The following is a 15,735-nucleotide window of genomic DNA, read 5'->3' as shown; positions in this document are numbered from 1 at the left end:
CGTCTCTATTTCTATTTCTACATAAATAAAAGAAATATCTCTAAAATTAGTCACTAATTATAATTTTTTTACAGTAAAAGTACCTAACTCAAAATCCCTTATGCTCAGATTAACTAATATAGGACCTTCTCTTTTTCCACTATTCTCTTCCAAAATCACAAGGAAAAGAGAACTAACGCTGTATTAGCCAAAAGTTCATTGCCTTTTTTTCTTTTCTTGTAAAGTTGATAAAAAGATTTTTACTTGTTTTTTACTTTTCTTTCTCTCTTACAGCATTTGCAAACTTAAGATCAATTATTTGGTGGTATTACAAATGCCACTTTATCCAATAATCACTAATGATTGTTAATCCTAACTTCTACAACTATTCTACTTTATTATCGATTACCTCATAATACAAAATTACATAATTTAGGATTATTACCTTTGCAGGGTCCTAAGCTTTTTGTGCCCTCAATTTTGACAAAAAAAATTAAATTACAGGTGGAGACTTGTGCAAGATAAAAAATCAAATTCTATGATTTACCGATACAAAATTTAGCTTATTGTGATTCAAAGACACAAAATTACATAACTTATTATCATATATATATATATATATATATCTAAAAGGCCCTTTCTACATTCAAAATTTGAAAGATTCTCCATGACCCCCTCCCCCGCCCCCCACTTAACTATCTCTCTAAAACTAATTTTCTATTTAATTTATCTCTTTAATTTAAAAATAATATTTTAAATAAAGACAAAAAATATTCAGTCTGTTTTTAAAAAATGATAAAAAAAAATCTTCAGCCTCTAAATATTTTCTTCATTTTTGTGATGAAATCGGATGAATTTTTTATCTTTTAAAGACAAAATAATAGTTTTTGTCTCTAATATTAAACCTAAATGAATTAAATAAAATAAAAATAATTTAAAACTAGAAAAACAAAAATTAAACCCTGAACCCTAAACTAAACACGTAATTGAAAATTGAGTTTGAACACAACGAATTTTATATTTTGAAAACGATGATGTTCAAAACACAAATTAATTAACCAGGCTGTAAGAAATGGAGTCTAGGGTTCATTTTCTTCTTATGCGCATTTTCTTCTTATGCTTTAACTTCGAACTCTGGTAAGTCCCCGCTTCTCTCGCTGTAGCTTTATCTGCATTTATTTAGAGATACAAATTGGGTGTGTCTAGAAAAAATTTTGTGCATGTGAACTTGAAGTCCAGCTTTTTTCTTTGAGGCTTGGAATTGTGCTTGGATTTTGTTTGTTCCGTAAATGTGCTCAAGTGGGTACTTGTGTGTTTGCAGAAAGGTTGACGCGTTGGATGGTTCTGGGCTTGGGTGTTTGTGATGGAACTGGAACCCTAATTTTATGCTCGACAGTGTTGGGAATTTAGGGTTTTGTTGTTTGGGGAGTGGGAAATGGTTGGCGAGGGGAGGGAGGGGGGTGGTGCGGAGGGTTCAATAGGGGTCGTGAATTGCAGTGTTGATGCCGTAAATGGGGTTGGAATTGAAGGTGAGAATGGCGCTGGTGGTGATGGAAATTCTGCAGGGTCTTCTTCCGAGGGTTTTCGGACGTACAAGAGGCGAAAGCATGCTAACATGGCCGGTATGGAGACTAAGCTGCTTGAGGATGGGAAGGTTGCTGCAGATTCAGTCGGCCTGAAGAAGCTTAAGGTTCATTTTGTTATTTGAAAAATCCACCTGTAAATGATGTATATTCATGGATGTTCTAGAATTGCCTTGATTTTCTTTTTGGTTATCTTTAGTGTTCCATTTCAAGATTCTGTACTACTTGACTTTTTAATGTTTAGGATGTTTAATGCTTTGGCTTACAAAGCCACTAAGGTATGCTGAATTGGTTTAAAACAAATCTTCTATAAAACGTGAACAATTCTTGTGATTTTGATGGAGAAATCATGTGTTTGGTATTTAGTTTTCCATGTAAACAAGCGGGCTTTAGATTTGGGGATTAGCAAGTATCCCTTGTGTGGTGGAATCTTGTCAACTATTTAGCTACAACAGTGGTTCATTGAGTTCATCAATCTAAAATTGAACTCTTTGGATATGGATGGTGCTTCAGATTCTAACAGGTTTTCAAACACTTATTTTTTTATTGCACATGGGAATGAATCTATTAGAAATGACAGTAAAGGTGTGAAAATGGAACTGTGGCAGAAACCTTATAATTTGATAAACAAATCTTTTGGATAGCCTGAGCATTTACTTAACATCTACATAAGAGACTTCAGTTTATCATTTGCTGCGGGCCAGAATGACCATTCCCCAACCATCACAAAGTAGAGAGAGTCTCATACACTGGGAATATCCTTTAGAACTCCATTGTTCTTGGTAAACATGTCCATCCATTATGCAGTAGGGAGAGAGATGGTCTAAATTTTTATCAATGGTGTTGTTAACTGTATTTTGGTCTGCATTATGTCCACTATCTTCAATTTACTTTAAAGATGGTAAAATAATCGACATAGGTGTTTTTTCCCCCTAATAATTGTGTTTGTTCCCTATGCTTGGTTGCTTTTATCTAAATGTTAAGAGATTACATTTGCTTAAGTCCTACAGTAGGGTTTCTTCGAAGTTCTTCAATAACAAGTATAGGTCCTTTATAAATATAGAAGCTTGCAATAACAACTTATTAAACAGTTAAACCTTTAGATGTGCTTCTTTGATCTGGCTTGACCTTAGTCTTTTTAACAGCTGCTTATATTTTTCTATTGTTGAAACACTTAGACCATCCAAGGTCCCTCTAGTGAATTATTCGGACATTTCATTCCTGAGGCTTGCTCTTGGTTTTTCTCCTCTTCCTTCCTCTTATAACTAATCTATCTTCTTTTCTTCTAAATGCAAAATCTAGTTCCGTGAGATTTTTCCTGCACCTACAGGTTAAAGGAAAATTGGTTGCTAGCTTAAAAACCAAAAGGAATTAATGCTGGTATGAGAAACCATTATACATCTTGAATTTAGTGCAAGCGCTCATGGAACTTTTTTGATTTCTATGGGATAATTATGTAGACCATAAATGTTTTTACTAACAATCGCTATGAACATAATGCTCAAATGTTGTAGTATTTATCAAAACTTTCAGTTGTTGGATTAAGAATGTGATATTTATGAGTTCTTGCTCATGTGCTTGTTGGATGAGAGACCTCTTTTTATTTATTTATTTATAGTATGGTCCTTATTATGTTTAAAAAGTACTAATCATTTGCATAGCTTGTTCACTTTTTGATTCTGTTAAGGATCCTTATTGAATGTATTTGATATTGTATATTGTCACTTTTGCTTTTCTATAGTTAGTTATGGGTGATTATAGAGTTTTATGGGTTGCCATCTATATAGCCAGGTATAGCAGTTGTGCTTCCATTTATCTGGTGTTTACATAAAATTGGCATGTTTCCTTAATCTTTAGGATGGTTTTAGAATCCAAAAATTCTGCTATTTTGTTTGGCAGATGTATTTAGCATTCACCTTCCTGATTCTGTTTTTGAAAATTTATTCTGGCAGTTGCTTTGCTAAGATATTTTAGGTTAATTTGGCTTCTTGCAGACATTAGCAGAAATGAAGGGCGGGGTTCTATGTAAGAGTCTTCTTGAGCAGGTTAATTGTCCTAGTATGGAGTTAGGTGCTGTTAGGGATCATTCAGAGGATTGCCCACTGGATAGATGGAGAAAAATTGTCCTGGAACAAATGTACCAGTCATTAGGTGACAGTGATACCAGTTTCCAGGGACTTCTGTTTCATCCAGATGGTGGCTGCAGTGCAGCATCTAAGGTACATCTTTCACAAGAATGGAAGTTTTGGATGATAGTTGTGGTTTTATGACTATTTTTTCTTCATTTTTATTTTGCCCTTACGTGGCTTGGTTTTGCAGGAAGCTGTTCATTCTTCAGATGGCACTGACAAATGCCCTCCACAAACAGTGGGGGCGGTCAATGGAACCTATAGTTCCTCTAAAGAGGATGCAGATGTAACATCCAATGGCCCATTAAATAAGTCAAACAGTACAACTTCTGATTTATGTCGACGTGCTTTCTTTGATGTTGTAATGTCAGAAAAGTTTGCTCAACTTTGTGGCCTGCTCTTGCAAAATTTTCAAGGGATAAAAGTTGATAGCTTTTTGGGCATTAATCTTATGAACTCAAGGATGAAAGAGGGAGCTTATGAGCGTTCGCCTATGCTGTTTCAGTCTGACATGCAACAAGTACATGTTTACTCTTCAATAAGTACATTGTCTTTAATTTGCTCATGTTTCTTCTAATAACTAACATCAAAAACAGCATGAGAAATTTCTTGCATCTACTTCTCATCTTCTGTCTCTCTTGTCATTGCTCTTGTCGACCTGCTATTACCCATGTGCCTCAAAATGTTTTCCACCCAAAGAAGATTGGAAGTATCTGTAAATTGAGTACTCATCCAATTGTTCACATAAAGCGGATTTTTATAATGGGGTCTAGTGTTTTGATCCTGGATAAAGCAACTCATGGGATCACATTTCCTCTCGTGCAGAGATATGTACTCTGCCGGGAGCGCAATGGAGATTGAAGAAGGAAGCAAATAATCAGAATCAGGGGTTCTATTATTTTGATCCTGGATAAATCTAATTCATAGCATCGCTTTTCCTCTGGTGCAGAGATATGCACTCTGCAGGAAGTATGACGGGGATGAGGAAGGAAGCAAATAAATTAGAATCAGCATTTAGTTAGGAGATTAATTTTTTATTTGTTTCCTATTAATTTGTTTTTATATATTTTCATTTGGAAGGATATGTTATTATTTCCTAAATTTTCTATGTGAGTATACAAAAATACACTACTATGTAAGGATTGTTGCAAAATGATTAGTTATTGAGTTGAGGAATCTGATTCTCTCATGATCTTCCTTTTAGCGTCTCTCCCTGTCACCTGTGTGCACGTGTGTGCACTTGTGACACACTGCTGTCTTCCTTTTCTTCTTCTCATGTCTATTAGATATGGGAATGACAAGGGTATGGCCATCTGTTTGATGATGATACTCAAATTGGAAATTAAATCTTCTAATTTTATCAACATTTGAAGAAAGGAATCTTAAATTCATACCAAAAGAAGAGTTTTCAAGACTTTTCTAATCTTGGAATATCAACCTCCTTCTAATCTTCCCTTGATTTGATGTAGATGAAACAATAATAATATCGTATTATAGAATGCTGTATAACATGTCTTACGTTTAGCTCTTCAAGTGTCCCTGTACCCATCCCAAATAGATGTTTTAACTTTCTAAGATTTAATAGTTAAAAAGCTGTCAATGCATGGAAGCACACTTTTGGATTGCCCTTCCATTTGATACTTATACCCAAGTCCAGGTAATATGAGGCTTAATTCAGGCACTGTGCAGTCCAGCACTTGGGGAAAACAACCTGTTTTTTGGTTGTTCTTTTCATTCTTGGCTTATGTCCTCTTTAGCACTGGATTTGGGGTTGCCATAGGCTGCAGTTTCCTCGTTCAGATTGGGGAGGTGTCTTCTAAGGATTTCAGTCAAGGTTTGTCTTCCAATTTTGTGAACAAGAATGGAGGGTTCATAGGGTTATTTGTTGAAGAGCTTGACTGCAGTAGGTGGTGTGAAAACATTTAAACTAGTAGTGTGACATCAAGGCTAGTTCCTAATCTAGGTGTTTGTCTAAGAAGCTTGATGCCCTCATCTTTTAGCCTTAAAGTGTGGATCGGTGTTTTTGTGTGGGCAATTGTGATTTTGGGCCTTCTTTTTTTGTTTTTATTTTTTATTTTTAGGGTGGGGAGATGGGTGATTGATGTTCGGCTTGTCTTTTATGATTGCAGAGATTCTCATATGGTTTTGCTAGTGAAGGGATTGTTGGCCTCGGCTGATGAGTGCACTTGGGGGCTAGTACTCTCTTGGTTAGGCCTTCTTATTTGTTGAGACTTGCTCCTCATTCAGTGTTGCCCTCTTAGCAGTTTGACATTCAATCAGTCCTTACCTAGGGATCTTGAGGCACCACTATAGTAGGTGTAAACTTTAGAGCTCTATTCCTTGTTTGATGCTGTTGTAGTTGTTTAATATGTGGCCTAATGGCAATTCTGGGAGGATTTTATAGACTTTTAGTTGTCACAACGCTCAACAAGCATCACTTCCATAGTGAAGTATAATTAGAGAGAGTTAGAAATGAGTTGGTGGAGAGAGGTTGGTTGAGAATTTAGAAGGTGTCAAGTAAATTAGACTGCAGAGCTGGAAAAATAGAGAAGTATGCACTTACTAGATAGGAGCAATGGGGGGAGAGTGAGGGAGAGAGCCTTCGAGTTTTTAGAAGGACAATGTATTAGCTTAAATACAGAGGTTGTTCCTCTTCTGATGATTGATTTTGATGTCCAAGCCATGATATCAATGCCCATGGGATGTGGGCTGTTAGTTATGATACTCTATTGATGGTACGATGGACAATTATGGAGATAACACTAATAGTTATGATGGTATTAATGTAGAGAACCCATGTTAAATTGAACTCGTTCTCTTGTGGTTGGTTGAGACCACACTTTTTCAAGGGAGGAGTAGGGTCTCAATAAACTCGAAGATATAGCCTCCAAGATACAATTCCATATCTAATTGTCTCTTGATAGAGACTTGGCCCTGCCTCAGTTTAGGTTGTCATGATTGGAGATCAATAATTAGATTCTAGGGAACACATTATAGTGGATGCAACTTAAGTGGAGGCCTTGCCTTTGCATGCTGATGGAGTTGATGGTCAGCAGAGAATTTGGCTAAGGGTTTTATCAGTCAAGTTGTTAGAAGTGTAAGGTTTGTAATGGTGATAGAGACTTAGGTGGAGAGTTCTATCAGCTAAGCTAAGGATGTGCTCTGAGCTTCCTTGTGACCAATAGATAATGAAGCACTGAGGTGGAGAGATCCTTTAATGGCCCAAAGGTCTATCGTGAAATATCTTTATGACAACTGGTTGTGGGCAGGTCAGCTAATTAGCTACCATGCACAATTGAGTCTTGATTCTTAGGGAGAGAGATTATGGGTATGATATTCATGAGATTGGTATTTTGATAACTTGATCCTTTGGAAGAGAGATTAAAGACTCGTGCTATCTCAGTGAGGTTGGCATTTGAAGAGTCATGGCAAGCTTGATTGCTGAAGAGATAGATTGTGAAGATTTGAATCATTGACAGGGAAGTGATCTAGCATAAATTTCACCTCAAAGTATACATACTAGTAGTGTCTGCAGGTGTTCTATTGGATGCTATACTTGACCCTTTGGATATGCTGAGATGTTACTTGCAGGTTGTGGATTTTCTTGAAGATGGTGGTGGATATTCTGGGGAGTCTTGATTCAATCTAGATGATGGTCTTGACTTCAAGGGGTAATGCCTCTTGAATTGATTTGAATTTGATATTTTTGTTTTGGGGATGTTTTGGGTCTTCCTGTGGGAGGGGAGGGGAGGGGAAGAAAGGGGGGATGGGTGGAGGTCCAGTTTGAGGGGTTGTGGCAATTCAAGGGTGTACTGCATTTTCAATTGAGGTTGGGCTGTGACTGGTGAAAGGGATATGGTGTCTGGGACTTGGCCTATTGGCTTACTGTCTTATGTATGCTCCATTGGCAGCAGCTGAAGTGTTGGTGAAGGGGCTTGTGTTTTGAGATTTTTCAAGTAAATTGGGTGCTAATAAGGATCTGGATTGCTAGACCTCAGATTGGCCGAGGCATATAAAATGATTTAGTTTGCTCATGGGACTTGTGGAGCTTCTTAAGGACAGCCTTGCTTTGCCAGATTGTACCTTTTTTAAGATATTGAAACTATTTCTATTAGATGCTTGGAAATAGGTAGGTATCATGCGGAGGAGAATGCACAAAGGATATCACAAGATACTGAAGCTGTTGCTGCCTTGGCTGTGTTGTTAATGACAATGGAATGACAAACACTTTTCTAATTTTCTACGTTATATAGACATTTATTTCAGTTTTATGTTAGTTTTTCTTTCGTGACTGATAAATTTGTTGCTGCCTTTTTTTTCACCCTTCTGTTGTTTTGTTCAGTCCTTTCTTCCACTGCTTTCTGCTTCTCCCTCCCTCCCTAGGTGAGGTTGGCCATTCAATATAAGCTTGTAATGTAGTTAAAAATCTCTGTGAGAACTGTGACGTGTTATTTTCTTGGATTATTTTGATAAGTTCTTTATAGATCACATCATACAACACCTTGGGCAATGAAGACATTCCTCTGGATGACAGATAGTTTTGCTTGTCAGTTATGATATTATGTTTTATTGTGACGTATTCTTGTTCCTTTAAGATAAGGCAATTTTGCTTCCCCGGTTATATCAAATATTCATATTTTTTACAGCTATGGATTAAGCTTCATAAGGCTGGTACGGAGATGGTTTCTCTTGCAAAGAGCCTTTCAGACAAGTCAAGGACTACTTACTCTGAACTGGTAAATATGAATTAATTTGCTGTATTGCTCTCACTCTGAAATTCTTGGGTTCTAGTTCTCTAAAGATTTATCTTTGCTTGTATCGCTTGTTATGACTAAGATCTGCAGTACCTCTTGGTTTCCTCATGAGACGTTTATCTTAACCAGAAATCTTTTCATTTATTTGTTGGGCCCTGTCTTGTGCACCTTTAAGGTATTTGATTTTTTTCCTGTAGAATTGGTTGATTTTCCCGCATGCATATGGTTAGTGATGCCAATGGGTAGGGTATTGGTGGGGGATGCTAACCCCATCCACACATTTAAACAATACCCCATTAATTGCCTGCGGCACTACCAACCAGCCCTCTATACCCCAACCCGTTTAACCACATTTTAGCAGCACTACCTGTTAATGAAACCAAAACCCCACGCCCACCTCCCTGTTAATGTAATTAACACCAAGAGCGAATTCTTTGCTTGTCAAAACATTCAAAATTTAGATTATTTAACCAATTTTGCATATCCTTTACAACTCCAATTTAATTAGTTTAAAATATAAAATTATATACCAATAAACATAATAAAATACACTAAAAAAATCATATTTACCAAAAATTCAGAAAATAATTACACAATTATAAAAATATTTACAAATCATCCATTCATGATAATATCCATGAACTAAGCTCCTTAATTTCAAAGCAAATAAAATTAATAAAAAATCATCATATAATTTAAATTTCTAAACAATTAACATAACTCTAATCAAGCATCATTATAAAAAATAAAAAAATACCATTTCCATCATATAAAAATGTTTGATTTGTTGTAAATTACTTCACAATCCACACACTAATACAAATTGAATTAAAATACAAATACTAATACAAACTACAGTTCATACATCAAACTTTACATTGAAATCAAACAAGTACAAATTCTTGAGACAAAGGAATGCTTAATGTGAATACCCTTACTTTAGAACCCTTGATTAATGCCATTTAGCCATCAATAAAATATGTGGTTAAAATTTTTCATTTAAAAAAAAAAAAAACCATTTCCCATTATTGTAAAGCCTGCCTACCCCTCAACTGGATATTGCACATCAGAGGTTATGTTAGGGAATCCAGTGATTCCCTTTGCTGGGCAGTCATTCAACGTATACTGGATCAAGCCCAAGTCTATTAAGGTTATCCTGAAAACCTTTATTTGTACATGGGTGTTCTGATTTCAAGTTGGGTTGTCAACACAGATCTGATTTTTATGAAAATCTCGTTTCTGTGCACCAGTTGGTCTGTCAGTCACCTGTTCATAGAATCAGGTGCTGGTTCATCATATCAGGCATTGAATCAGTTGCCTATTCATTACTTGAAGCCCTTCAGGTGCTTAATCAATCACCTGTTTCAACTATTGAAGCCCTCTGGTGGCTGTCCTTCCTAGAATGCTAAAACAGAGTGCATTTCCATCACGAGACTCAACTTAATTCACTCCAGAACTCTTATATGATTTATCCTTTACCCAAAACTCATTACATAGGCTAAAGATAGCATCTTAGGGTTCTTTGTAGCACATGACAATATGAAAATCACCAGATCTACACTATCAAACTCCTAACTATAAAATATGCACCAAAGATGTACATCTCCATGCGCCTAAGCTCCTGATCTCCTCATTGCAATTCTAAAAAAAATGTTTATGGGATGAGGATGACACCCTGTTAAGTCAACATGCAACACTCATTTATGGGATGAGGATGACGACCCTGTTAAGTCAACATGCAACACTCAATACATGAATGCATCCTAGACATTTTTTGAGCCTCTCCAAGGCTTTCCAACTAATAGTAAATTGGTTTCCTCAGGATGGTAACCCCATGCATTCTCATCTTGACATCCAACATCACACAAACCAATGTTACCAATCCCACTAAGTTGATGGTCCCTCATCGGGTATTACTTGCCTCAGGATTTGTATGCATAGCCCACATAGCATGATATTTATTTAACACAATAACAATGCATCTCAACATCATGCGTTCTCAAACCATGCCATGCTATACCAACATGATGCTATGAAATCAGAGGTGTGGAATAAAAGTCATAAATCATCACAAATCAATCCATTTTTTGTTCCTAGAACAGGGATTAAACTCAACATCATTAGGTATTTTAACCCTTAACATATTTCCTTTACCATGTTTAATTTAACTCGTTGATGCCATCAACAGCGAAGATACTCTAGATCAGTGTGTTTTTCACCCTATAAATATGGATTTAAACCACCCATACGCATATATATCAACCATAAGTGATATATAATCATCAAGCCATGAAGAACATGTGGTTTTCCACTTACCTTGGGTGGGAAGCTCCCAAACCACGCAAGAAATGCCCCAAGCTTCATGGAATCACTCTCTTCTATTCTCTCATCTTCAAATCCGAAAATACAAGAGAAATGATAGAGAAATCTGATTTCTCCCATTTTATTTGGTGCCCAAAAGACACCATTTTCTTCCCTCCCTTTTATCTCTTTTTCTAGGGTTTGAGTGCAAGACAAATCGTTTGGCTCTCTCTTTTACCTTAGAACCAGCTTTGCAGAGATTACTTGCCTTCAAATCCTTAGAAATTTGCTCTTTTTGTAGCAATGTTAGTTCTCCTTTACCTTTGGAGAGCTAGTTTAGTGATCCTTTCCTTTCTCTCTCTTATGATTAATTCAAATTGATCCGATTCTCTTGCTAATTGCAAACTCCCAGGTCATTAGCAAGTGACTAATATTCCCCCTTATAATATCCCTACTAGGTCTCCCACACTTAGCAACAATTGAATTCACCAATTCAAAGTTATTTGGTAATGTATCAAAATGCTACTTGTTCACATCTTTGATCCTTAAATTTGTTGTTTTTAATTTGTTTAAGGCTTCTAACATGTGCCTAATATTATTCTAAAACCATGTTTTCAATACCATGTAATTTGATTATCATTTGGCATCAAAATCAGCTCAAAACTGTTCACATTTGGCATCTCCTGGAACTGTCAGGCAATCAAACTGTCACCTGTTTCTTACCTTCAGGTGCTGGTTCTTTCAGCCATTAGGTGAGCAACAGTTGCCTGATCCATCCCCTGATGTTCTTCAGGTAGTGTCCTTAGGCCCTTAATTCAGGTTGGTTCTTCAGGCGATCATTATGCGCCTGATGCCTTTAGGCGTGGCATCAGTTACTTGATCCCAACTGAATTCTGAAATTCTATTCTTACTTTTTCTCCTCAATTTTCCTTTAATTACTCTTAATGCCCAATCACCGTTCCAATTATCCTTAATCAAGATCATTAAATTACAGGGTGTTATATTTAATTTCACTGGATCCACCACAGAGTTTAGCTTTTAAATCAACTTGCTTCTCTATTTTTCTGCTGTAAAGATCTAAGAAAATAAAAAAAATTATGCTACAACCCAGATCTAAGAAAGAGCATATCTGGTAAGGAATAGATGTAGAGATCTAGGATGATCCATGTCTTCATCTGTAAATCTGGGATAGATCCATGTCTTTTTAGATCTGTGGTTCTATCACAATTAGAAGAATGAAACTGCAAAACCAGTCATACCTAGATAGTCATATGTGATGCTGAAGAAGTAGTTGCAGAGAATGATCATGGCAATCCACAATGTTGGCCGTGAGCAGGACAATGGTAGCCACAAGTAATGGTTCTGATGAGGGATTGATTTGGGGGCTATCGGAGAAAGATGAAAACCTTGAGGGAGTTAAATGTGGATTGTGAAGTTTGAAACCCTAATTCCGTGAATCTTACATTTTTATACCCAGTGGCAGCCCTCTGTAAATAAGAACATTATACGGACAATTTGTGTAAAAAGAGACTAGCGGGTTACACAGGTCCCAATGTGTTCCTTGTGATACCTGAATATACAATGTACCTGTTTGTACACATTTAAAATCCTTAAATGGGGTATTATTAGTTCGGGTTGGGTCTCCCAACGCCCATTTGCCAACCCCGCATATGAACATTGAGTACAACTGGAATTTAATGTTGGACGCAAATAAATAGCAGCGAAATAAATAGAATGCTTAAGATACCTGTTGTGCTGGTCTAATTAGATTGAATAAGAGGTTCCCTTGGGCGTCTCTATGTTATAGACTATTGTATAAGATGAATTTATTTCATCATTTAATAAGCTTTATTTAGAAGCACTGGACTAAAAGGGTAAACTTTTCCTTTGATAATTATTTTTGTTCCAAATCAGAGCCTTTTCAAGTGAGGTTGGAAATTGGTTTTTCTTTATGCCTTGTCTTGACCTCCTTGCCTACTTTAGCTGTTCACCATGATCTCTTTTATTATATATACTATGATGGGTTTTTTTTTTATTGAAGACTGTAATCCAAGAACACATCTAGACAAAAAATCCTGGAATTTGCAAAGGGATTAGGGACACTAAGCATTATGAGTATTTGTAAACCTAGTTAACTTCTGTTAGAGCACAATTTATTCTCGACACACTTTTTATTGTTCAATATTTTTTAAGCTGTTAAATTTGTTAGATTTTGATATCTGGATCTTGTGAGTGGTGAGAAAATCCTAAACCATTTATTGGATGGTTGAATTATTTTGAACTTATGCCTACAAATGCTTTGAACTTATGATTAGAATTTGCTTTTATGTTGGTGACTTGTTGGTAACAATATAGTTGCTTGTTGTTGCTAGCAGTTTCGTACTGGAGAATCGGGTATCCAAACTAAACCAGAGCAATCAGAGGCCTATGATGTGTATTTGAGTTGCCCTTGCCGTCAATGTGGACAAAAGGCAGAAGGAAGGGACTATCTGGTATGCGATTCATGTGAGGAGATGTATCATGTTTCCTGCATTCAGCCTCCTGTTGAAGAAATTCCTTCAAAAAGTTGGTACTGTGCTAAGTGCATGGCCAGTGGCATTGATTTGGCCCATGACAGTTGTGTAGTGTGTGCGAAGCTCAATGCCTCTACAGTTCCACACATTGGAATTGAAAATGATCCGACAAAAGAAGCAGAACATGGGCTCCAACTACTTAAAGAAGGAAAATCCTTGCCCTGCTGCAATGTTTGTCAGAATGAAGTTGACAATACTGAGAATTTGGTGGTATGTGGCCATGCCTTATGCCCTCACATGTACTACCATGCGAGATGCCTCACAAGCAAGCAACTAATTGCTTATGGTCACTGTTGGTACTGCCCCTCTTGTCTGTGCAGAGGATGCCTCACTGACCGAGATGATGATAATATTGTTCTGTGCGATGGGTGTGATCATGCATACCATACTTATTGTATGCAGCCGCCACGCACTTCAATCCCTCGAGGGAAATGGTTTTGCCAAAAATGTTATCCTGAGATCAAGCGAATACGCAAGGCAAAAAAGGTGTATGAGAAAAACCAAACTAAACTGAGAAAGAGTGGTGAAGATGGGAAAGGATCGCCAAAGAATCTTGAAAGCAAGCCGGAAGAGAATTTAGAGTTGATGGATAAATCTGGTGGAGTGGACATGCTTCTAAATGCTGCCAAAACTCTCAATAACGAGGAGAAAATGGCTGCAACTGACAAGAAGAGTTAAACGAAAAAAGTATCCTATATGTGGATCTCAGATGTAGACGCTTTTTTTTTTGTTTTTCTGCATAGTTTGGGGGATTTACCCCCTTTTTTTGGTAGCCTGTAAACTTCCTTAGACTCAGCCGACTGATCAATACAGGGAAAGTTAGGATTCTGCCATTGTAACTAATGAAGTGAAGTTGAGGAGGATTCAAGAGCAGTGAGAGAGCATTTCAATCTCAGTACAGAACCCAGAAGCTACTGCTGAATAGACGACTTGGGATGTTGTATTTGTAGCAGTACAGATCTTTCTTAGGGAGGGATGTCAGAATCTAAAGGCAATTTGTTGTAGAATGAAGTTCTCTTCATCAACCTTTCCTTGCAAGAAAAGCGGAAGGTCTTTTCTTTCTTCTTTTTTGGTTACAGAATATGCTCGATGCCTGTGGATGATTGTATTTTAAGCTTCAATGAAGTTTTCTAGATGATATATTTGTATTTGGCTTTCATGATGCTGCTGCTGCTTTCATAATGTGAATTGTAGGGAAAAAATAATGATATTTGGTCTGATTTCTGAGAATGAATTGAATGTGTGAGCCGATTGGGGTTGGACCGAATTTGTGGGTGTAATAGGGTTTTCACCCCCATTCGGCCACACATTTGGTCGGAGAAATTGGACCAAATATCAGGATCCTATGAATGGATTTGTTTTTGGATTTTACAGGTTTTATACTTGCAGGATGAGCTTGTCATAGTCTTTGATACACAACCTGCGCCTTCAGTGTAGACCATTTTGTTGTGTGAATTAGTTTTCACAGTTCTCTTATATTATGCATGTTTTTTTGTATCAGATGCCAAGTAGGAGGAGAAACATGGTGCATTCTATTTCTTCAAATCCATGGATGATTATGTCCTTGTTTATTTGATGGATCTTCGCTAAGTCTCAAGTAATGAATTACTGTAGATGCTGTATATATATAAAGTTGGATTGAGAATCAATAATTTAGACAAAGAACATTAAAGCTTTGGAACTAACCAAAGGCTACGATTATCTTTCAGAACAATTGGAGGGGTTTCATGCGAAGAAAAAGGGTTAATCAGCAGTTGATAAGTTTGCATGTTGCAAAATATTACTTTGTTAGATCAATAATTGCACACCACGTTCAAGTTCCATATTAAGGTACATATCATGAACATGTAGCCTTATGTCTTGTATTTTTCTTTTATTCTTTTTTGGTAAGATAATTGTGAGGAAGAAAATCCACTTGACAGAGGCGTAATACAGACGATTTAATGCCACGTGCTAATATTTTTTTAAAATCACATGGGTCTCCTTGTGAAGGATTCAAGTTTGAATGTAGTTTACCTTCAATTTTTTTAGACTTCATGCTTAATGGACAAGTTTCATAAGGGAAAAGTGATGTTTGCTGAAAATCATGGGATCAATTGACGGGCCTGCGAGAGAAAGCATTCCAAGTGATGTTAAATTAATTAATAGTTCAAAAATCGATAGGATGTGTGGTGATTGGATGAAAGATTGCTTTTTTTTTTTAAGCTAAAGCAAAAAGCAAAAACCAAATGACATCTACAAGTGCAAGGAAATGGCTAGTTATATGATGTATGAAAAGGTTTTGGAGGCATCGTTTGGATATTTTTGAAATATTTTTATTTTTAAAACATAAAAAAATTTAAAAATAATTCTCAAGTTGTTTCTGCAATTTTAAAAAGAATTTCTTAATATTAAGAAAATATAAAAAACACAATTT

The 15,735-nt window shown here is 36.5% G+C and overlaps 1 protein-coding gene across 4 annotated transcripts; it reads left to right on the top strand.

The window, feature by feature from the left end:
- The first annotated feature begins 1,002 nt into the window (after window positions 1–1,002).
- On the top strand, window positions 1,003–14,476 carry LOC127799960 (PHD finger protein EHD3). Of its 4 annotated transcripts, none has more exons than XM_052334271.1 (6): window positions 1,003–1,116; window positions 1,301–1,669; window positions 3,557–3,781; window positions 3,882–4,211; window positions 8,338–8,427; window positions 13,119–14,476. In XM_052334271.1, exons 2-6 carry the CDS (start codon window positions 1,415–1,417, stop codon window positions 13,995–13,997), a joined length of 1,779 nt encoding a protein of 592 aa, XP_052190231.1. In that variant the 5' UTR covers window positions 1,003–1,116; window positions 1,301–1,414; the 3' UTR covers window positions 13,998–14,476. The 4 variants fall into 4 exon arrangements, with proteins under 4 accessions (XP_052190231.1, XP_052190232.1, XP_052190233.1 ...); XM_052334272.1 differs by lacking the exon at window positions 1,003–1,116 and having other exon boundaries at window positions 1,125–1,669; window positions 13,119–14,006; window positions 14,133–14,476; XM_052334273.1 differs by lacking the exon at window positions 1,003–1,116 and having other exon boundaries at window positions 1,125–1,669; window positions 13,122–14,476.
- The last annotated feature ends 1,259 nt before the right edge of the window (window positions 14,477–15,735 follow it).

This window comes from Diospyros lotus, chromosome 4, assembly GCF_014633365.1.
Source record: "Diospyros lotus cultivar Yz01 chromosome 4, ASM1463336v1, whole genome shotgun sequence".
NCBI lineage: Eukaryota > Viridiplantae > Streptophyta > Magnoliopsida > Ericales > Ebenaceae > Diospyros > Diospyros lotus.
The sequence above is the reverse complement of the archived record's forward strand: the minus strand, read 5'-3'. Positions and strand labels throughout refer to the sequence as shown.

What these genes read in the sequence shown, in the direction of transcription:
- LOC127799960 (XM_052334271.1), top strand. Translation starts at nt 1,415, where the DNA reads ATGGTTGGCGAGGGGAGGGAGGGGGGTGGTGCGGAGGGTTCAATAGGG. An exon ending in TCGGCCTGAAGAAGCTTAAG is followed by an intron (nt 1,670 to 3,556) that starts GTTCATTTTGTT and finishes GGCTTCTTGCAG; the next exon opens with ACATTAGCAGAAATGAAGGG. An exon ending in GGACTACTTACTCTGAACTG is followed by an intron (nt 8,428 to 13,118) that starts GTAAATATGAAT and finishes TGTTGTTGCTAG; the next exon opens with CAGTTTCGTACTGGAGAATC.